Consider the following 24,029-nt stretch of genomic DNA (forward strand, 5'->3'; position numbering starts at 1 on the left):
AGATGCCTGTGTTTGTGGTTGAGATGTGTTTCTTGCAAACAGCAGATTTTTGGATCCTGTTTTTGTATCCAATCTCTTAGCCTGTGCCTTTTTATAGGTGAATTGAGACCATTAATATTAAGTGATATTAATGACCAGTGGTTGTTTACTCCGGTTATTCTTATTGTTTTGAGTAGTAGAGTTTATGTGTCTCCCTTCTTGGAGTAGTGCTGGTGAAGGGTCAGTAGATGCCTGAGTTATTGTAGGCAGTGTTGGCAATGTTGGATTCCTTGGTTTGCGATTTTTCTTCTATTACTTTCTGTAGGGCTGGATATGTGGCTACTTATTGTTTAAATTTGTTCTTATCCTGGAATGTCTTGTTTTCTCCATTGATAGTGAATAATAGCTTGGCTGGGTATAGTACTTTGGGTTTGCATCCATGGTCTCTACGTTTCTGCAGTACCTCTTTCCAGGACTTTCTGGCTTTCATGGTTTCCATAGAGAAGTCAGGTGTAAGTCTGATTGGTTTACCTTTATAAGTTACTTGGCCTTTTTCCTTTGCACCTCTTAATATTCTTTCTTTAACCTGTATATTTTGTGTTTTGATTATTATGTGGCGAGGGGATGTTTTTCTTTTATCCAGTCTGTTTGGTGTTCTGTATGCTTCTTGAATATTCAAAGGAATATCTTTCTTTTGTTGGGAAAGTTTTCTTTTATAATTTTGTTAAAAATATTTTCTGGGCCTTTGAGCTGTGACGCTTCTCCTTCTTCTATTCCTATTATTCTTAGGTTTGGACTTTTTATTGTGTCCCATATTTCCTGAATGTTTTTTGATGATAATTTGTTGGCTTTCCTGTTTTCTTTGATCAGTGTGTTTATTTTCTCTATGGTGTTCTCAGAATCTGAGATTCTTTCTTCTATCTCTTGTATTCTATTGATTGTGCTTGTTTTTGTAGGCTCTGCTCATTGACCTAGATTTTCCATATCCAGCTGGTCCTCAGTTTGTGTTTTTTTCCTTGCTTCCATTTCAGTTTTCAATTTTTGAACTGTTTCCATTACCTGATTGATTGTTTTTTCTTGATTTCCCAGGGTTTCATGTACGTATTTACTCATTTCTTCAAACTTTTTGTTATACTTCTCATCCATTTCTATAAGGGCATTTTTTACATGCTGTTTAAGGGACTCTATTGCTTTCATAAAGTCAATTTTTTCCACTTCTTCTGTGTTAATGTGTTCAAGTCCTTCTGTTGTAAGGTCATTGGGTTCAGGTGTTTTCATGTTGTTTTTCAGATTGTTGGGTGAATTTTTCCCTTGGCGCCTGCCCATCTCCTCCTATCGATGCTATCTAATGGGTCTTTTAAAACCGGATCAGGTTTCCATGCTGGCCAGGGGCTCCTCTTACAAAATGCCCCCACTGCATTTCCTGTCTCCTGCCGGGGGCCAAGATCCCTCTCACCCCTCAGAAGGGTCTTCAGTAAAAGGACCAGGCTCCCCGTTTGCAGGGACCTCGCCAACCAAAGGCCTGCCTCTTTGATTTAATTGTAGTAGGGCTATCTGCTCTTGGTGTTGCGCACCCGTCTCTGCCGCCTGTGGCCTGCGCCTGCCGCCGAGCCGGTCCCCACCATCTGCAGCCTGCGTCTGCCCGGAGATATACTCTTATATTTTTCTTTTGTACCTCAAACTTGTGCAGATGTTTGAGGAAATAATTACTTGTTTAACAAGACTTTCCTGTCAGACTTTTACTGGGGGACTGCCATCACCCAACAATGACATTGAGACATTATTATTTATGAGAGTTTCACTTTTAGCTTAAGCTTGTTCCCAACTAGCTCTTATAACTTATCCCATTTCTATTAGTCTTTATTCTGAAATGTGGCTTTTTACCTCTTGTCCATTCTGTATGTCCAACTCCCTCTGTGTCTCACTGGCATCTCCTCCTTCCTTACTCCCAGAGTTCCACTCTCTCCCCAGAAACCTTGCCTATCCTCTCCTACCTAGCTATTGGCCATTAAGATTTTTATTAAATCAATCTGGTGTCTTAGGCAGGTGAGGAAAAACACAGACATATTTTCATGCAGTATAAACAAATAGCCTGAAGCATACCTGGACATCAGAAAATCTGAGTGACACTCATCTCCAACTAAATTGACAGTTGAGTGCCCCAAATACCTGAATCCAAAGCTCCTTTGACTACATATCTATTAACTCATATTTTTATAGTATACATAATATGTTTATATATGCTATATTACTATATTGATTACATGTTATTGGCATATTTTATATAATTAATATATTAAATTTGTAGTGCTTTTTAAAACATTTATTTTAACTGATTTTTTTTTTTTTTTTTTTTTTTTTTTTGGTTTTTCGAGACAGGGTTTCTCTGTGGTTTTGGATCCTGTCCTGGAACTAGCTCTTATAGACCATGCAGGTCTCGAACTCACAGAGATCCACCTGCCTCTGCCTCCTGAGTGCTGGGATTAAAGGCGTGCACCACCACCGCCCGGCCTAACTGATTTCTTTTTATGCATTGATGTCAGGGTATCAGATTCCCGGCCTAACTGATTTCTTTTTATGCATTGGTGTCAGGGTATCAGATTCGCTAGAACTGGAGTTACAAAGAGTTTTGAGCTGGGTGCTGGGAATTGAACTTGGGTCCTCTCTAAGAGCAGCCAGTGCTGTTAACCATTGAGTCATCTCTCCGGCCCCTAAGTTTGGAGTATTTTTTAACTTAGCCTTGGCTGGCCTGAAGCTCCCTCTGTAGACCAGGCTAGCCTAGGACTCATAGAGATTGACCTATCACAGCCTCCCCAGTTTTGGGGTCAGTGTTATAATCCACTATACCCATCACCCAAATTCTAGTATTTTAAAAATTTTCTGAGATGTTTACAATTTTCCTTGGCATATATTTCTAAATGATGAAAACAATGCAAATTTGTTGTTTGGTTTTTGATTTTTTTTAGCATGATGATATTCTTTTGCTATATTTCTGGAGCACATGCATTATAAATTCAAACTTTTCAAGCCTGTGATTCCAGCTCTGGAACAATCTGACATGTGCTTCTGACCTCTGCAGGCAGCTGTACTCACAGACACAGACCCACAGAAAGGCATACCCACACACATATAATTAAACCAACACAAATAATTTTAGAAAAACTCCAACTCTGTTTCATAAAATGACTATCCCTGAAATTCTTCTTGGCATCAAAGCTATGAATCTTGGTTTGGCCTGAGTCAAAGGTCCCTGAAAATCTAGAGAAATGAGTCTCAACTTGTAGGCTGTGACTTCTTTTGCAGGAGTTTTTGAATGTCTATATCACAGGGTTCACATAACAAATATCCTGCATAGCAATATTTACATTCTGATTCAGAGCAATAGCAATACTACAGTAGTAATGAAATAAATTTATCATTGGGTGTCACCACAGTATGATGAGCTGTCTTAATGGGGGACAGCATTAAGAAGGTTGAGAACCACTGATCTAGAGGCATTTCTTGGACTGGTGAAGGTGGCAGTGGGATGTGTCTTTCTGTCCCTACACCACCAATCAATCAAACATTTCTATATTGGAAACTTTCATTTGAAACAGCCTGAATGACTCATAATTGGCTCCAGAATAAACGATCTCTTATGCCCGGAGAGGAGAGAAATGTGTTCATTGACTGTGAACAGTGTGTCTCCAGCTCTCTCCATTCTGACTCTTATCTCCAAGACATTCAGTCTCTGGATCTTTAGCATACAGAATCCTCTGACCTGGCTGTGGTGCCTGCTTCTTAAATGATTTCCTCAAACTTCACAGCTGCAGCAATATGGGGCTCACCACTCCCCTTTGTGTGGGAGCCAAGGCTTGTAGCTTGCTGACGAGCGGAACCGCCCCAAGCATAAATGACACTTTTTCCCTCTCAGCGTTTTCAGTTTCTTGTTTCAACTCAGCCTGTCAGCTCTGAGATGAGTGCTGCAGAGCCTGCAGAGGCTTTTGTGGGCATGCTCAGTACCACAGACAGACTGCAGGAAGGTGAGATTGGTGTGTATTTAATGCATATTCGAATGGAACTACAAGAGCAGAGAGCTGCTTGTCAGGGAAGGGAACAGAAGCAGAGAGTAGAGGAGCTGAACCTCAGGACTGTGAGCCTGCCACAGGGGGTTTCTGCAGAACCAGAAAATGCGGACAGGAGTTTAGTTAGCTAAGAGGTTTTTATATTAGTTATTCTATTGGAACATATAATATTTAACACTTAAATAGTTCTCAAGCAAGAGAAATGAACAGTGAATTGCTATACAAGCGCCTTAGTGAAGGCTTTTCTTTTTTCTTTTCTTCTCTCTCTCCCTCTCCTCCCTCTTGTTATTCTTAAAAAATAACATATAAACACAGGAAATAGCCATAAATGTTTATTAAAAAGGAATAAAAGAGAGAAAGGGAGAGAGAGAGAGAGAGAGAGAGAGAGAGAGAGGGAGGGAGGGAGAGAAGAGAGAGGAGGGAGAGAGAGAGGAGGGGAGAGGCAAAGCCCCATGTGTACCCAGGGAGAGAAAAGCAGGCAGAGAGCGATGGCAGAGTGGAGGTCAGAAGTTAAAAGGAGTGGGCGTGGCTAGGGCAGGGACATAAAGAATAACACCTCTCCCTCTCCTCCCTCTCCCTCTCCTTCTCCCTCTCCCTCTCCTTCTCTCTCTCCCTCTCCTTCTCTCTCTCCTTCTCCTCCCTTTCCCTCTCCTCCCTCTCCTCCCTCTCCCTCTCCTTCTTCTCCCTCTCCCTCTCCTCCCTCTCCTTCTCTCTCTCCCTCTCCTTCTCTCTCTCCCTCTCCTTCTCTCTCTCCCTCTCCTCCCTTTCCCTCTCCTCCCTCTCTTCCCTCTCCCTCTCCTCTTCTCCCTCTCCCTCTCCTTCTCCCTCTCCTCCTTCTCCCTCTCCCTCTCCTACTCCCTCTCCCTCTCCTTCTCCCTCTCCCTCTCCTTCTCTCTCTCCCTCTCTTCCCTCTCCCTCTTCTCCCTCTCCCTCCCCTCCCTTTCCCTCTTGTTTTCCTTCTCCTTCTTTGTTCTTAGCTTGCTAGTCCACTCTTTTCTCAGGGATCTGGTAAATTACACTCTGGTGAATCACAACAAGTCCCTGTGGAAAATACTTGCTCTTTAAGTCCCACAGCAAAGGCAAATTCAAACAACAGCTTTACAGTGTGCAGAGTGACAGGAGGTGCCTGGGAAGCTGAAGCTTATGCTTTGCAGATCCATTGGGATGGAAAAGGATGTAAGGAGGAGGCAGGAGGCCTGGGGTCCAGGCTGACCCCAACTAGGAACAAATCTTCTGCATTTTAAACTTCTAGTAAATTATACTAGGGTATAAAATAGGTTTTCTACTAGTCTTCAGAGAGAAAGTGAATGTGTGTTTCTTGCACTTTGAAAATGTCTATGTTTCATTATATTTCACTCTTTTATTTTTTTTTCATCCCTGTCTCTTCACCTTAATTTTTTTCATTTAGGAAAAGATACTGGATTTTGGCAAAACAGGATTGATATTTACCAAAATATAAAATTAATGACAAAATATTAACACTTATCACTTAAGTTGAGTATTCTCTTAACTGAAACATTATTATTAGCACTATTATTATTATTATGTTGTTGTTGGTTGCTGCTGCTGTTGCTGCTGCTTCTGTCTGCTGCTGATTGACTAATTCTTTGAGACAGTCTCATACTTTATTCCAACTGACTGATAACCCCTGTTCCCTTTGCCCCAGCAAGGTTGACTTTTGAAAATGAATACTTACCCAATAGAAACACACCTGTTACAAATGTGGAGACTCTGTCCAAAGGGTGAATGTTGTGTAACTGGAGGCATTCCACAACTTGTAACTTGTCTCTTGTCTCTCATTTGAAACCATAGCTGGTTCTGTGAGTGAAGCAGGCTTTTTGTTTTGTTGTGCTTTGTTTTGTTTTTCAAGACAGGGTTTCCTGTTTGGTCAAAAGCTTCCTAGCTCCCTAACACCACTTTATACAAAGAATCTGGAAAATTATACTGGGGGTCTCATCCCAGTCCCTGGCACCCATCTTTGAAATACTGGGCAGAAACTCCATTTCAAGCTCCATCCCCTGAGAGTTACCTTAGTCCAAACTCCACCTCTGAGAAAGCTTGCCAAGAATTACCCCTCCCCAGGGTGTGTCAAGATGGCCTGCCAAATGGTAACTCCTCCCCAGGGAAGGTCAAAACCACGCCCACAGGCTACCTAAACTGCCCCCTAGAGACTGTACATGTGGTCTCCACTTCTCTCTCTCCCTTCGCCATGCTTTCTTGGTGCCACTCGGGAGCATTGCGTTCAACGTGGGCGTTTTTGATTTGGTCTGATTTGGTCTGATTGGACTTATTTGCTTCCGTGGAGAGGCTCATCTAAAAAATATTCCTAACATTTCCCTGAGTAGCCCTGTCTGTACTGGAACTCACTCTTATAGACCAGGCTGGTCTCAAATGCAGGTATTTGACTACCTGCCTCTGCCCCCTGAGTGGTGGGATTAAAGATTCCTGGCACTTAAAAAAAAAAAAAAAAAAAAAAAAAAAAAAAAAAAAAAAAAAACCAGATCAGCAATGTTTCATTTCTTTGTTTTTTTAAGAGATTATTTCTAATATTGTTTCCTAATAAGACACAAAAGCTATGCTACAACTGTGTTATGGAAGGCATTAGGTTTTAGAAGGACATGCATTTATATACAGTATGAGAAAGGTGGACAAAAAAATTGCCATTTATTTATCAAAATGAAACAGGTGGTATGGTTTTATACCACTGTAAATATTGAGGATGACCAGTAAATCTTGCTCTTGATTTCATATATGAAATGTCTGGTGTGAAATCCTGTTTGAACCCAGTGAAAGGAAAAAGTTACATCATTTATGTATCAAGATGAAACAGACAGTATTAAATTTTATTCAACTGTAAATATGAACAACTATCAGTAAATCTTGCTGTTGATAATGTATATGAAATGTTTGGTGTGAAATCCTACGGGAACCTGGGTGATTAGATGCTTGAAATCTCTACTAGAAGACATATCAGGTATTGTTCTTTAACACAATCCCGAACTTTACAGTTTGGTTCTTTTTTTCTTTTCTGTCTTCCTTTTTTTTTTTTTTTAAGAAAACTGACATTTTACACTTACCACACACTTTTATTGTTTCCTTAAGGTGACTACATTAGAAACTCCCTCAGCTATTTTTAGGAACACTATACATTATTGTGAACTCTATCCTACTATGCCTTTGATGCCAGAGCTGATACCACTTTGTAGCAAATATTGCCTCTTTCCTCTTGACTCTCCCAAGACCTGTAAGAGATATTAATTCCCATGTATGTATTGTGACATTGTTCATAATAACCAGCCCATGGAACCCACCTCCATCTATCAGTGAATAAATGGGGAAAATTTTGACATATACAAAAGAGAAGATGAGATGACATCTTTTGTGACGGCATGCATAGACCTGAGTGACATGCTGAGTAAAATTAATCAGGCACAGAGGGCATAACACTGCTTGACAGTTAGATGGAATGGCTAGGAGTATGGACTATTAATTCAGAATTTGACAGAGATTTTAAGTACACTTCTAAACTCAACATTCATAGGTAAGTGTAGACATTTCAAGTACGAAGGTGTTTAGAAATCTGATATTTTTTTAAAGAAGTAATATTGGGGATGGGGTGACAAGAGGAATAGAAAACTCATGAAAATTGACTTCCCACATGCAGACCAGTGTTGGTAGTGAGTACATGAGAATTTAACATATTTTTCTTTATTTTTGTATAGATTTGCAATTCCCAATAATAAATGCCTTGTTTTCAAATGTTAAAAAATAGAAGAGAAGAGAAGATGAGGAATGACTTACAAATGAACTGACTTTTGGAAGACCAGTGAAACAAATGGGTCTTTATTGGAGGAGGTTAAAGGACATTTTGAGGATCACCATAGTAGAAAGAAAGAAATAGAAATCATGATAATTGAGATTTTAAAGATTTTTTTTTTTGTTGGTGGAGGCCACTTCTTCGTTTCCTGGCTGTCCAGACTCTGAAATAATCATGCAGAAACTATATTATTTAAATTACTGCTTGCACTACTAACTCTAGTTTCTTATTGGCTAGCTCTTACATCTTAAAATAACCCATTTCTATTAATCTGTATATCCCCACATGGCTGTGGTTTACTAGCAAGATTCTGTTGCATCTGTTTCCTGCAACAGAGGTCTACATGAGTCTTGCGGCTCTACCTTCTTTCTCCCAGCACTCAGTTTAATTTTCCTTCCTAGCTCTAGTCTTTGGAGCCTCTGGCCAAAAACAGGTTTATTCATTAACCAATTAAATCAACACATAGACAGAATTTTTATCTAATATGAACAACAAAATATGAATGTTGAGAGTTTTGTAGGTAGTCAAAATCCAAAGGCTATTATATAATGCTTACAATCCTCCAATCTAAGCATTGTCTTTTTTGTTAATATAAGCATCAGTCCTCTTAAGACTTGGACATGTATTTTCATGTCAGACATATGCACACGTCTCCATCACCGCAAAATAAAGATTTATAACTCCAGTCAAATTTCTCTGAGGCACATTGCAGATTCTTCCCAGACACTCCTTCCTGATATTTGTTTTTCCAGACATTTGCTGTTCCTATGGATATTACAGACTGGTAGGTAGTCATCCACATGAGTTACTTGGGTGTCAAGTATAAACAGTTGACCTCAGAGTTATGTTCCAAGCACCACTGATCCACAAACAGTTCTGAATTTAGAACTTTGAAAGCAGCTCAAAATACATTAGCTTTTATTTTGCAGAAAGTTAAGAAAAGCTAACAGGAACACTAGTAGATTAGATTAGCTAAAGCAGAAACAATGTAGTGATGTTTGGAGAGACATAAATAAATAAACAAACAAACAAACAAACCCCACACAGCTTTGTTATCAGGTTCTCAAGATTGGCTGCAGGACAACTGGCTCAGAGCTCACTACTCTAGAGCTGTGGAGGATCTAAGCCTAAGGAACACTTGGGCACAATAAGAGAGATGGTCAGGCACAAGCATATGCTCCAAAATTTCCTGGAGAATGTCACATCTACAGTGCTCAGTAATATTGATTTGCATTGTCAAAGCTAGAGAATATTTGACTTGATTCCAGATGTGATTTTTAAAAAGCATTTTATATTTTTTCTAAGATTCTCGAGAGTTACTGTCAATATTTATATGTAGATTTTATTCTTTAGTGGAAACATGATTTTATTTCTCTTGGGGGAATATGTGGCTAGCAGGGTCAGAACATGTAATAAGTGTATTCTCATTTATATAAACTGATAAACTGTTTCCAGTTGTCTTTTCTCAAACCTGATCAAGCGGAACATATTTAATACATGATCTTAATTGGCCAGTATTCAAGTATTTGGTCCGTTTTTATTCTCTCTCTCTCTCTCTCTCTCTCTCTCTCTCTGTTTCTCTTAAAACAATAAGTTCTCACAACTCTCAGGATACAACTCCTTTTTGATCTATGTCCTGCAAATATTGTTTTTTGAATTCCCTTTGAAAGACTCGGAAAAGAGAGATTTTTAAAATTAGGCCAAAATTCAAGTGTTCCATTTTCTATAATGTGGATTGGGATATTGGTATTATACCTGAGACACTTTTATTCACCACTAGGTCACAGAAGATTGTTTTTACTCTTTTCCTCAGATAGTTTTATAGTCCTAGGATTCATTCTTGGGTAGCATTTTATAGAAGGTAGGAGAAATGAGTTTTAGTATGTGATACAGATTGCCTCAGAGGGTAGGCAGAAGCCAAAACATACTTAAATCTTTGTTTCTGCCCCTCTATGATTAGATGGTGTCATTTCTGCAAATTTGACCCCTTGGTTTTTCATTTTTGCTCAGCTAGACTAATACTTTCGTATTTTCATACAATTTGAAGGTTATCTTGTGCTGGATGGTTAAACATAGTTAAAAGCACTGGCTTCCTTTGCAGAGAACCCAGATTTAGTCTCTTGTACTTTCATGGCCAGCACAACTATTTGTAACTCCATTTCCAAGGATTTCAGTACCCATTTCTGGTTTCCTTTTGGATCAGGCATGCACATCATGCACAGACATAAAATGAGTCTTTCTTTGTCCCTCCACCTCCCAAATGATGAAATAGAAACTTCTTATTAATCATGAAAGTTTGGCCTTAGGTTTTAGGCTTGTTTTGAACTTGATCTTAGAACTTAAATTTACCCATTTCTATTAACCTATCTTTTGCATTGTTGTTTTTTTTTTTTTTACCTTGCTTTCATTCTGTATGTTCAACACTTTCAGTGTCTCATTGGCATCTCGATATTTCCTCCCCTTCCTTTTTCTCCAAGGAAATCTCCCCTTCTCACCTACATAGTTATTGACCTTTCAGCTCTTTATTAAACCAATCAAAAAGGGCCTTGGCAGAGACATATCTTCACAGTATACAAATATTCTGCAGCACAGACACATATGCAGGCAAATCAACCATATACATAAAATAAAAATCAAGTTAATAAGAATGACAGACCTTGCTTATTTCTTTGAAATGTCCTATATCCATGTGTTGGAAAGAATTCCTTCAACTACTAGCCTGCTGAGAGCTTTTGTTATTTTGTGTTAATATTAATTTATTTCACGCAATATTGAAAACTTCTTAAAATGTTCCCATATTTCACCCATTAATTATGTCAATGTGTTCTATTATATTTAAGTGTGTTTACTAATTTATTTACTCACTAGGTTCTAATGTGTTCTGTTATATTTATATCTGTCTTTACCAATTTATTTACCTACTAGGTTTTTGAAACTGATCTAGGTTGGCCTCAAACCTCCTTTGTAGCCAAGGCTGGTCTCGTACCCATGGCTCTCCAACTTCTGCATCTCTAACACTAGAACTGCAGAAGTGTACACACATACCTGTCTCTTTGACTGGAAGAGGAGTAATACAGGCAGTCATTAGCTGTCCCATGTGGAAGGTGCAAGCAAAAATTGGGTCCTCTATAAGAGAAACAACTGTTTCTAATTTCTCAGTTTTCTATATCTCCAGTCTCTTGCTGATTCCTGCCACCTCCAACCCCCACAATGTTTCCCTCAGTCCTAACCAGTCTATTATATATATATATTAAAGATTTCTCTGTCATCCTTGCCACTGCCTCCCATTTCCTTCCCACTCCCCCAATCAACACCCCCTCTCTCATCACCCCAGACCAGTCTGTGGTCCTTGCCCTGTGGGGAGTCCAAGGACCTCCCACCTCCTTCCAGGTCTAGTAAGGTGAGCATCCAAACAGCCTAGGCTCCTACAAAGCCAGTATGTGCAGTAGGATCAAAACCCAGTGCCATTGTTCTTGACTTCTCAGCAGTCCTCATTGTCCGCTATGTTCAGCAATTTCAGTTTTATCCCATGCTTTTTCAGACCCAGTCCAGCTGGCCTTGGTGAGTTGCTGATAGAACATCCCCATTGTCTGAGTGTGTGGGTGCACCCCTCGCCGTCCTGAGTTCCTAACCAGTCTATTCTTAAGAAACTAACTCCACAGGTGTTCTTTTTGTTGTTATTTCTTTTTCATCCTGATCTGCACTCTTTCTGTTTCTAATCTGTTTATTGGCTCTCAGTTCCATAACTGGAAGACTACATGGCAATACTTCTGCTTCCCTTTCTTCTACTTCTCCGTGAGTCATAGACATCATTTCCAGACTAGGACTTTCAGTAAGTGTTTGCAGAGGAGGAGTACAAGCAAAATCTACTAATGAGTCTGAGTAAATACAGCTTTTTCCATGAAAGATTCTTGAGATTGATATTCTTATATTTTTCAGATAAAAAGCTCCAAGGAAAATGTCTCAGAATTGTCTCCCCCCGGTCTCCTGCTAGGCTTCACTGCTGCTATGCAGTGATCATCGTCCTCACTGCAGCTGTGATTGCACTTTCTGTGGCTCTGTCATTGTCAGGTGAGTGACCCATTCTCCAGATCCTGCAGCATTTTGTCCACATCCACACTTAGTGCGCACTGTGAGCCAGGCAATGTGTGAAGGGCAGGAGAGAAAACACACTGGAAATTCCTGTTCTCTGGGAACTTATGATCTAGCAGAAATGTGCAATGAATGATCAGCACAGGCTGTGGTGTATGCAGGAGGCCAGGCTCAGCATCCCTGGAAAAATGGCATTGAGCAACCTCTCGACAGATGCAGGAGACATATGTCTACCATGGGGAACTATTCAAAATAGAAAATAAGGGGAGCAATCCCCAAAGAAGGAAGCTCAAGGAACTGTGAGGACAGAGAAGAGAACTATGTCCAGGATGATGTCCTTCCCCTAGTCCCTAGTACCAGTGGTGTTAATTACCATGTTCAACTATATTTTAAAAGTATTCAATGAAAGGTTTTTGAAGTGATCAACTTATAGAGTTTTAGAATTACACTGTTTAGAATAGTGTAATAAAAGACTTGTACTGTTGCTATATGGCAGGTGGTACTCTTTCCCTCTTGGCTGGTTGGCCACCAAGTTGAAAGGGAAAAAATAAAGAAGGGGTGACAGAAAGTTTTTTATACAGTCCATGAGCACAGATGAAGAGAGGCTTCTGGGAGACAGACTTAAGTGGATCATCTCAACTTTATTCCAAAGTATAAAGATTAAGGATTTTACATAGAATTAAGGAGCCTGGGGACATACTGTAGTGTGGTCCTATCACAAGACTTGGTTTGTGGCAGTAGGGTCCTTTAAAATAGACTTTTTGCATAAGTCTTCTTAGCAGGGCTCTGTATCAAGGGCAAGCTAAGGATGAATCAATCATCTGGTATTAAAACAGTTATCTGGTTCAGAGGCAGATTTCAGATAATGTCATTCCTCCAGGCCCAGGGACATCCTCCAGATGAGACTAGACAGAGATCCAGAAGCTTTGTTGGGGAAGGAGGAAGTTCCTTATTGTCAAGCTAGAGAGAAAGCTGCTAGTCTATAGCAGACTGTGACCTCTAATGAGTCAGCATGTCTCTGACTGAGCAATGTCAACGTCTGAGCAATCCCTTAGTGTAACATGCCCATTCTGTATATACTGCCTTCCCAATAGTCCTCCTTGTTATCTAAGTTATCAGGCTGACTGTCAAAGTAGGTGGCCATACAGGGTGCTTGTTGCTCTAGCAGCCCAATTGTAGTGAACAATCATAAAGCAAAAAAAAGTGATTATATTATAGGAACTCACTTCCAGGGCCCCTATTGTCAGTGAGCACCTGAGGGAGATTGGGGTACAGGCCCAAGTTGGGATGCCTTTAGCTAAATGTCCATCATCTTAAGGAGAAGACTCCTACAGATAAGTTAGGAAAACTACAGTCAAAATCACACCTCACATCTGAGCTCAGTAGGGTATGCCAATTCTTGTTATAACTCATTTTATTGTCTAAATTTTAGTAAAAATGACAGAACAGGTCGCAATCAAAAATACATATGCTGTTTGCCCAAGAAACTGGATTGGATTTGGGAGTAAATGTTTTTATTTTTCTGAAGACACAAGCAACTGGACATTCAGTTGGAATTTCTGCATGAAACTAAAGGCACAGTTAGCTAAATTTGACAACATGGAGGAACTGGTAAGAAAGGATCGGAATTGATTAGTTTGTTCTATTGAATATGTATTGCCTTGAGATAGACTATTAAAAGATGAAGCATGAGGAAGGATCACCCCTTGCAGATGGAGACATGGGGAACACATGATTGTGTGCCATTTACTGATGGTAATATTTCTGATTGGAGTCCTCAGACATTAATGAAACATTATCTCATGTGGTGCTCATAGTCAACCTGGAAGGTCAGATATGCCACTTTACTAAGATACCTGCTGGTGATGAGCATTTTTCTCCAAGCTAACAAAGGCTGCATCCTGAAGGTGACAACTGTTAATAACTGCAAGGGCAGGCTTAACCAGGAACTCACCCAGCCATGAAGAATATGTAGTTACACTTGGTACTTTAATTCAAATGAGGTACTGAAGAATTATGACTGTAAACTGGATCCACTGAGAACTGAGGGCTATTATGGCTCTAAAGGCTGTGTCTTTCACTTGTACTCTCCTGTCATCTAAAGAGAAAGCTGTGGGTTGGGGGACACTCAAGGGTCATCTGAAACAGAGAGACACATATATTTGCTTTCCATGTTTTATGACAGAATTTCATAAATAGATACAAAGGCACCTTTGACTACTGGATCGGCCTGCACAGAGAGTCATCACAGCACCCTTGGAGGTGGATGGACAACACAGAATATAACAGCTCGTATGTTTTCAAACCACTTTCCTACTACTGTGATCATTTGTTGTGAAGTGTGTGAGTTGTGTCTATTAGAGAGGAAAGGCTGTGTCATGTGAAGCCAGCTGTACTGACTTGGAGGTATATTGGCCATCATTTCTAAAACCTTTACTCAGTGTGATTTTCCTGAAAATTTTTAGCGTGATGATGGCATTTAGGGTAGCTATTGTCTTCTCCGTCACTAATTTAAATTTCTTTGTTGTTGATAAATGTCCTGTGTGGAATGTAGAAATAACATTAGATGGGCAATGAGAGTCCTGAGACCTCAGCAAGCCACTGCAGAAGGGCAAGCCTGAGACCCATTAGTCCACCATATGTCTGGCTGTACCTGTTCAGAGAAGCAGAAGTTTCACATCCTTAAAAACCTCCTTTAAAATCTAACTAGAGAGCACCCAAGACAATTTTTGAATGTGGGCATAGATGCTTTGAATGGAGCCATTATAGACTCAGTCTTGTTCATTATTAAAGTCCATTCAGAAATTTACTAAGAAGTGGTTTTCCCCTATGTGAAATGCTTCAAAACAGAATTGAAAATCATCCTCAGAGAGGCCACCTATGGCTGTAGTTCATTTGAAGTGGGTAGCAAGCACTAGTTAAATTCTTTGTACACAAATTGAAGGGTTGGTTCAACTTGGATGACTGTCAAAGGTACTGTGTTCAAATCAAATCCTGAGAATGAAAAAGACAGTAGGTACAAAACTAGTGCAGATGAGTTTCCTGGACTCTGCCTTTGATCATGTTACAAATAAGCAGTAGAGACAGACAAGATTTCACTGAGGAGCGAATACAGTTCTGGACTCTGCAGATTACTGTTTTGGGTTTAATTTCAGGGTTCCCATCCGAGGAGCTGAAGAATATGCCTATCTGAACAACAACGGGATCAGCAGTGCCAGGGTCTATGCAGATAAGAGATGGATCTGTAGCAAGCCCAATAGCTATATCCTCCATTGCCAAATTCCTTTTGCTTCTTTCTAGTCTTTGTCAAGAAATGTTTTTTAACCTGATATCTACAGTTGCAGCTCTAGTCCCCATCTTCCAACATTGTTATCAAAAGAAACTGAGTATTTGTTGACATCACAACTGAAAATCATCTTGGAAAATGGCACATACATGGGCTTAGAAGAACACTGGTATGTGTAAAATGAATTCTGTTACTCATGCCCTAAGCCTCAAGTACTTTTTAATGTTACTTAACCTCACTTTTATGATATGAAGTTTTTGTGCAAACAGTCTTTTTTATGAGGTTATTTGACCATCAAACTGAGTTCTACAATATGCAGTTGTCCTTGCACTTTCATGATGAAAAGCACCAGACAGTGGTGTCTTTAAAGTGAGTGTTTGGAATGAATCTTGTTGTCACCATTATGATTGTGAGACTGGTTAGTTTCAACTAAGTTCCTGACAAAAAAAAAGCATTTTTCTACAAATACTTCATTGTACGTCATTAAACTGTGTGAATTTTATCTACAAAAGAAACTTGATAGGTTTATGGCCTTATCTGACCACATAATCTTGTTCACAGTAGACTTGGAAAAAATAGTTCTACTCATACAAACGCCTCAAATTTAGATGAGATAACCCAGGGAAATGTCCTGTCAGTGTCTCCACCTGATTTATAATAAACACAAGGTAAGTTTTCTTCCATAGCTCTGTGGAAATAATTCTTAAAGATATACTAAGTTTTCATGAGCATTGGCCCTTCTAAAGAATCCCCCAACAAGCTGCCAGTGAACTGTTCAAACAAGTTTCTTACAGAGATTGAAATTTATCACTAGTTAAATGAATCATTTTAAGAGCATATAGGGTCGGGCGGTGGTGGTGCAGGCCTTTAATTCCAGCACTTGGGAGGCAGAGGCAAGTGAATCTCTGTGAGTTCGAGACCAGCCTGGTCTACAAGAGCTAGTTCCAGGACAGGCTCCAAAACCACAGAGAAACCCTGTCTCAACCCCCCCCCCTCCAAAAAAAGCATACAGGAAACCAATCTTTTTCTGTCTTCTTTTTCTTTTGTGAGACAGAGTCTTACTATGTAGCATAGGCTGGCCCTGAATTCAGAGATCTCTCTGCCTTGTTCTCCTGAGTGCTGGGTTTGAAGGATTGTGTCACCATGCTGGGCTTATGTTTATATGTTGCTGGGGAGATGGGTCAATGGGGAAGAGTTTTGTTGTAGAAACACAAGGACCTGAATTCAAATTCCCATCATTCACATAAAAGGCCAAGCATGACTCTTCTCACATTTCTGTTATTTGAGGTCTACAGGGGACAGAAACAGGAGGATCCCAGGACTTGTTGGTCACCAATCTAGATCAGAGAAAGACAATGTTTCAAACAACATATAAAGAGAGAAAAAAATTATTACTATAAAGCAAATGGTTCACACACTTTATAGGCAGTATTCAAGTAATTTGGAATTTACCTCTTTTCCTAATTCAAATTTCTCAAACTTATTCTTAATGCTTTTTATTCTTTGAGAATTTTGATCAATGCGTTTTGATCTTATTTACACTCTTCCAAGAATACCTGACCCATCCTTACCCACCCAGTTTTGTTTCCTTAGAACAAACAAACAAGCTACAGAACCCTGGGCTGAGAGAAGGCCAGGAGAGCACAGCAGAATCCCCTGGAGTGTGAGCTGGAAGGCTGGGCACAGGGATGAGATCCAAAGTGATGGCAGAGCAACCCTTTCAATTATTATGAATCTAGTGGATAAATGTATGTTAATGGCAGAACATTAACAATTTTAAAGAGGAAACTTTTTCTCTTAAGTGCACTTTTGGAATTTTCGCAGATGAAAGAAAAGTATTCCAGGACAGGGAGAGAAGACAAGAACCCCCCCCCCCAAAAAAAAAAATAAATAAACAGGCAGGTTGGAAAATAAGCTGTTCATAAGTATACTTATCTGAGTTAATTTTGACCTATGATGATGTTCGTTAATCCAAGTTTGCCTGGGACCAGCCTTGACAAAAATACCACTTGCCAGGGTAAGGTTGTGGGGATCAGAAATATTAGTATAGAATATGAAGGCACATTTAAAAATAATAAAACAGAAACCATAGAATAGTACTGGGAATGTGTTCCAGTGAATACTGAAAATTGCAACGTTTAATTTTTACCTTTTCATACCCCAATACAAAAGAGGGAAAAAGTAACTAAAGAGAGACTTCTTTAACATAATACAAAAGACAACTGTTAATTGCTTAAACACTTTGAGACATCAAGTCATTAGCATTCTGTTGTTTAGGAAGTGAAGCCACCCTAGACCAAGTATCCTGAAGGCAGTCATTCCTGGGGTAACCTCCTATGACAATAGAAGGAACAAATATATGTGGGCATATCCTGACCATCTGTCATTATGGAATGGATCTACCCATATGTGCCATCTTAAAGTCAAAAGAACCAAGAAACCACATCCTGAGTCAAGATGTATATCTCTGATTGTTGTTAGCAATATTGAGCATCCTCTAACTCTTTGAACTTCAGACAATATGGAAATAGGCTCACATTTTTGGACCTCCAAAAAGTTGAAACCTTATAAGAACTTTCTTTAAAAGGCAAAAGTGTCAGATATTCCATTATTATTATTATTTGTATTCTGTATTGAAATTCATGTTATAGAAGAGGCAACCAGACTCATTACTTGAGTCATAAAAGAAGCTTGGAAATCTAAAAGTAATTTTGGTTTAAAGCAGTAATATTTATTTTTACTTGTTTAGAAGATTGGATGAGTACAAATCAAAAAAAAATGTATCTATTAAAATGAGAAGCATTTTTCTTTATTTTTAAAAAATGACCAAGGAATATAAAATCCTGAGCTTATGGCTGAATAGCAAGCATTGTTGTTGTATCAGTTTATTTAGAATTTTTTGAGTTTAAACTTTGAAATTTTGAAATCTTAATTTAACTATCATAGAAGGGGAAGAAGATCTGGACTATGTTTTATTTTTTTATGTATCTAAACCTGGTTTTCAAGCACTAAAAAAATCATTTAATTAAACCTTTATATCCATAAAGAACTTTACATCCTAATATACTTTTTTATTAAATTAATCAAGAGGAAAGGGTCATAGATTATTGAGAGCAGTCAATATAGAGTGAGTTTCTTTAATCAAAGGAATAGTAAAAACTTACTTTGAAACCTGTTTGATGAGCTTTCCTCTATTTGGAATTTGGTAACAAGATAAATTATTTTTTGATCTGGTATAAGAAATATAATCCAAATGACTCAAAAATGTAATTCGAACAAAGACCTTCTAGCAAGTAAAAGGCATGGCACAGTTTTGTGTAATATGGGAAAATTAAACATTTTAAATGCCAGGCAATAAGTAAGAAATTATTTACATTACTTAGCATACTTCAACCTGCATTTCTAATTATCCTCAATAGCTTCAATTTAAGTAAATTTATTCTTCACAGTTTATAAGTTAGTTGTCTTTATAGATCTAGAATTTTATATATTATCCCAATTATGTTTAGCATAAAAATAATAATTTTTAATTAAAGTTCTTTTAGTATTGACATGAAACATTTTAATCATATAAACAATATATAGGGAGACTGTCAACTTTATACATCCTTATAGTTCATCATGGAATTTAATACGTGTGTTAAAGAAACCACAACAGCTGTTGTATGAGGGAAAAGAGAGAAGGGTTTATTTCAAACAAGGGTCAGATGAAAATTGGGAAACAGAGATAAAGGAAACAGTCAGCCAATTGCCTGCACATCTTAGATGCTGCCAGCAAGACATACAAAACACACAAATCCAGACATTCAAAAACCTGTCAAAAATCACCTTAGGAGACCTGGATAGAGGTGGGCGGTCCTTGGGCTTCCCACAGGTCAGGGAACCCTGATTGCTCTTAGAGCAGATGAGGGAGGGGGACTTGATCGGGGGAGGGGGAGGAAAATGGGAGGCGGTGGCAGGGAGGAGGCAGAAATCCTTAATAAATAAATAAATTAAAAAAAATCAAGCACACTGGGGACACATTTCCATTTATATGAACAGTTTAACAGGAAGACAGAGAACATTTCTAGATGAAACAGCACATGGCAGGCAGGTAGATTTTTTAAACATGGTATGGGGGAGGCGTGAAGAACAGAGTAGAGACAGGCAGTTAAAGACTTAGCAACTGAGAGCAGCGGGGAGGGGCAGAGACTCAGATTGAAGTGAGAGCAGAAAACAAAGATTCTAAGAGTTAATAAGTATTTATACAGTAAGATTTATCTTGCTTTCATGAACATTTCCAATCAAATTGAAAAACCGTGCACAATGTTTACAACATGGAGAAGGTGCTATTACTTCTATGACTTGGTTTTGGATGGGATAATTGGAAGTTCTTGCACTGCCCTGAGATTTTGTAAACAAACCAGGAGCTCAGGTAGCCTTGTCCATATAGAGATAAATAGAGGGAGAGACAGATTTTTAGTGGAGGATAGAAGAAACAGCCTGGAAAACAGTTTATGAATGTTGGGGAATCACCATTTGAATTTCTCAATCAGCTCAAGGAGTTTGAAAGCCTGAAAAAGTAGGTGTTGTCTGTCTCCCTTAGGTGAAGCCAGTTTTGATATTTGAATGAGGAGCTGACAGAGCTCCAAGCTCCAAGCTGAAGCATGAGTTAACTCTTTAGTTCCCAGTGAGACAAAGCAATGAAAGCTGTTTGGAGCAGGCAAGGATCCTAGCTGCCAACCCTTGGAAAGCTGGGGGAGAGCTTGGGAAACTTTATCAACCCTTATTGGCTTTCTCAGGAGGGCAAGTGATGTGATAAAGTTACTCACTCTTAACAAGTGCCCTTGGAACTAGTAGCAGTCTACCAGTGAGGACTCTCTGAGAAACTGTCTCTTCCAGAAGGGACCTCCTGTGGTTGCCCTCCAAGGTGCTAGAGGAATATCTCGTTATTATTCTAGGGTGTTCAAGATCCGAAATCTGCAGAATCCAACAAGTGAGCATTTGTCTTTAGCTGCCAGATTAGAGAAATGTCTCTCTCAAGCATCTCTCAGGGGGTTTCTCTTCAGGGGACTCTTCAACCAAAAGCTATCTCTCTTCTTGGATAGTTTTGGAAATTCCTTTTGAATCCCCTATGTTCAGGCACCATACTGTGTAACATTGTGGATCCCATGAGATAAGATCCAACAACTCCTGATTGATCTCCAAAAATGTAAGGAACAGCTCTGATGCCTCTGGTAGATGGATGGTTGGTAGTCCAATGTGGAATTGGATACTGCCTTTCTTACCCTCCCCCATATCTTCTTTTTCTTAATCCGAATTGCACCATGCTTTATAAACTTCTTGTTGAGATTCTTCAATAGCAGATTCAAAAGATTTTTAAACAGACTTTTAATCAGCTGCTATTACAGGATTAAAAACCCCTGGCCATAGAACCAGAAGCCTGTGAATCCCAACTATTCCCAGACAGTGGAGGTCAAGCTTGCTCCAAGAACATTGATGCCCCCAAACAGCAGGAAATATTCTGATAATAATTTTTCCCTTTTCCTGACACTTGATGGTTTATCAATGGTAAACCAAAGGAGGTGGGGATGTATAGGGAACTATGGAGTTCTTTGTCCTAGATGTCTTGAGAGTCATGTGTTGATGGGGAACCTCATTCAGCCAATGGTCTTCTCTAAATTCAAGCATGTTGTTTAAATATTGTTTAATATTCTAATATGAATTTTTTAGTCTTTGAGCTATATAGGTATTAAAAGTTATAGGTCAATAGTTATTCATGTTTGTCCCACTTATAGGTAAATTAATCAGGTTAGATAGATAAATAGAGACTTTCTATCTCATGCCATGAGCCATCTGGTATGGGACAGAAAGAAGAAAGATCTTAGGAAAAATTTACTTTTCTCCATATCTATGTTTGTCTCTAGCATACCTTTCATTAAATATATGTCTATATGAATAATGTTTAAGTTTTCCACAATGAACAGTAGATTTTCCTGCAGTAATCTTTGAAGTTTCCAGAAAAAAAGATGGGGCCTCCCAATGACCCCACCTGGTTGATATGAGCTCATGCTGCTGATAGCAGAACTTTAAGACTGGTTTTGGGAACCAGATGCTCAAGGTGGTACCAACTTGGTTAACTGAAATGGTACACCATCTTATGACGTTCTGGCCAAAACTCCAAATAAGAACTTTAAAAAACCCCATCGACTATTCAAAGACTATTTACAATTATACAAGACAGTAATCTTAAAACTTAGCCATCATTTTAGTTTTACAGGATTCCATAGAAAGAACATTGACTCCATGACAGCTAAAAGTAATTTTAAAAGACGACGGCCTTTCTCCCAACAAAGTTTGTCCTCAGGGTTAGGGACATCAATTAGAGGCTGATTATAATAGGTATAGGGTTGGGGCTTGTGGTGCAAATTTTAGGCTCAAAATTCTTACTAAAATAAAAAAAGAAAATTGGATAGGATAACAGGCATGTTAGTGTGAACTTACACTAACAATAATAATGAATAATAGAGTGAATACTTGTGAGCTATTATTTATAGACAATTTACATTGGTATAGATTCTTGCATATTGATAAAATTATATTGAATATGCTCCTATTTCTGTTTACAATATTTGTACACCTATGTAAAGTCATTTTGTCATATTGTATACATGCATGTTTCTACCTCTCTTTAAGACATTTTATATATTGATAGATTTTTAGGATATATTTATCATATTGTATCATACATTTCTACCTCTGATCAAGATACTTATACATTGATGACATTTTGAAGTCATTGTCCTCATTTGTTGATCAGTTGTCTAAAGATTGTTTAATATTCTTATATGAAGGCTTAGTCTTTGAGCTGTATAGGTATTAAAAATTGTAGGTCAATAGTAATCCATGTTTTTCACACTCAAAGTTAGATTAATCAGGTTCTTCAGATATAAAATATTGTATTCTACATAGATAGGTTATCTTCAACTACTTCAAAGTACTGTACAACATAACATTTAAATAACTTAGGATTCTGTTAACGTGAGACACAATTGCTCCTGGCAGCACCATTCTATTCTCAAGAAAATGTTGAGCACTGAAGGAAGACACTCTACTTGGAGCTTGTTTTTTTCTTGGCAAAACTGGCCTTTGGGCAAAGTACTGCCCATGTCTCAACTACTGACAAACTGGACAGTGTCTGGACTGGACATGTGGGATACAAAAAAAAAAAAGACTGCCAAACATTGGCAAGACAGAGTAAGATGGTTTTGAAAATTTTTTCTGCCTCTGAAAATGGTCTGTCAGTTCCTGTAGGCCTTAGCCAAAGTTGGTTGCTCCAATGTTGCAAATGAGACTTTGGTATTTGCCCAGGTACCCAGTTCTTTCTGTAATCTGCTGAGTATTTTGTACGCTGCTTGATTGCACTTCCTGCCTACTCACCTAATATCTCTCTTCTTAAGTCTTCGATGGGGTTAAAGACTAGAAAGCCATGTACCAAAAAGGCTCAGACCTGCCCACTTTCTAACTTTCTACGCTCTAATACCTGGATGCTGGATTCCGTTACTGTTCCCCTATTGTGATCTGTGAGTCCTCCCCACTTAAATAAAGAACCCTATTATTTTGCTGTATTTGGAGCTAGTGCGGGATTATTTGATTTGCGTTCTTCTTCATCTGGTGTGTTTCCCTTCAATGTGGTATAGATTTTTTAGGTTTGAGTCCATGACTCCTGGAGCACAATGCACCTTCTAGTTCCTAAGAGATCAATGCATTCCCTCAGTCCGCGAAGTATTCAGACAAGTTTGTATTCCTCTGTATGTTCTCTTAGTAGTCAAGGAAGCATGGAGGCTTGACAGGACATTTGGTATTAGACATTAATCTTGAGTATCCTGTACAATTTGCAAACTTCACTGTATCCTGGCAACTACAACTGTATTGATCTTGGAAACTGCAATTATATTTATTGTCTTAGTTAGGGTTCCTATTGCTATGAAAATATACCATGACCATGAGAACTCTTATGAAGGAAACATTTAGTTGAGGTGGTGGTGTACAGTTTCAGAGGTTTAGTCCATTATCATGATGGTGGGATATGCAAGTGTACAGGCAGACATGGTGGTGGAGCTGTGACTCCTACAGCTTGTTCGACTGGCAACAGAAGGTGAATTGAGACGCTGGGCACGGCTTGAGCATATATTCCAACTCAAAACCCACCTCCACAGTAACACAATTCAGCTAACAAGACGACATGCTTTCTAATAGTGCTGCTCCCTTTGGAGGCCATTTTCCTTCAAATCACCACAAGAATTAAGGATAACCCCAAAGGGGACTGTTTATTTAGGAGAAAGAGGAGGACAATTGTAACTGGGAGAAGAGAGGTGTGAAAAGTTTCTGCACCAATGTAGCAATCTAAATCAGACAATATGAAACTGAATTAGAAAAGCCAAGGTTTAATGGATACAATGTTCCTGGGTAATTTTCTAGCCCTGCAGAGAGGAAATAGGAATGAAATAATGGAAAATCGGGCATCTGTTTTCTGAGGGACAGTTTAAGTACTCGGTGAGAGTGGTCTTGAGCATCTGTTGAGGAGATGTCATTATTTTGCAGAATTTCTGAGATGCAACAGGACTTGGAGAGAGTTGGGTGAGGGGACTTGGGATCAAGCTTCCAGCAGAACACTCCAGACTATTTGGGTATATAAATACCAGGGACTCGGGTGGACCTTCCACGAGAATATCCCAGACTTTTTTACTATATGGACACCAGTTTGTGTATGCTGCTTCGTGTGGGCATGGGATGGTCACAGGAGGGAGAG

The 24,029-nt window shown here is 39.0% G+C and overlaps 1 protein-coding gene across 1 annotated transcript; it reads left to right on the plus strand.

Annotated features, from left to right (window-relative positions):
* Positions 1 to 3,915: 3,915 nt before the first annotated feature.
* On the plus strand, positions 3,916 to 14,005 carry LOC121434319 (C-type lectin domain family 2 member D11-like). The gene is made up of 3 exons (XM_041633158.1): positions 3,916 to 4,001; positions 11,800 to 11,931; positions 13,385 to 14,005. Exons 1-3 carry the CDS (start codon positions 3,935 to 3,937, stop codon positions 13,582 to 13,584), a joined length of 399 nt encoding a protein of 132 aa, XP_041489092.1. The 5' UTR covers positions 3,916 to 3,934; the 3' UTR covers positions 13,585 to 14,005.
* Positions 14,006 to 24,029: the final 10,024 nt, after the last annotated feature.

The sequence above is a fragment of the Microtus oregoni genome, unplaced genomic scaffold (assembly GCF_018167655.1).
Source record: "Microtus oregoni isolate MIOR12 unplaced genomic scaffold, Mior012 000002F_ref0000024, whole genome shotgun sequence".
NCBI lineage: Eukaryota > Metazoa > Chordata > Mammalia > Rodentia > Cricetidae > Microtus > Microtus oregoni.

What these genes read in the sequence shown, in the direction of transcription:
- LOC121434319 (XM_041633158.1), top strand. Translation starts at nt 3,935, where the DNA reads ATGAGTGCTGCAGAGCCTGCAGAGGCTTTTGTGGGCATGCTCAGTACC. An exon ending in CACAGACAGACTGCAGGAAG is followed by an intron (nt 4,002 to 11,799) that starts GTGAGATTGGTG and finishes TATATTTTTCAG; the next exon opens with ATAAAAAGCTCCAAGGAAAA. An exon ending in TGTGGCTCTGTCATTGTCAG is followed by an intron (nt 11,932 to 13,384) that starts GTGAGTGACCCA and finishes TCTAAATTTTAG; the next exon opens with TAAAAATGACAGAACAGGTC.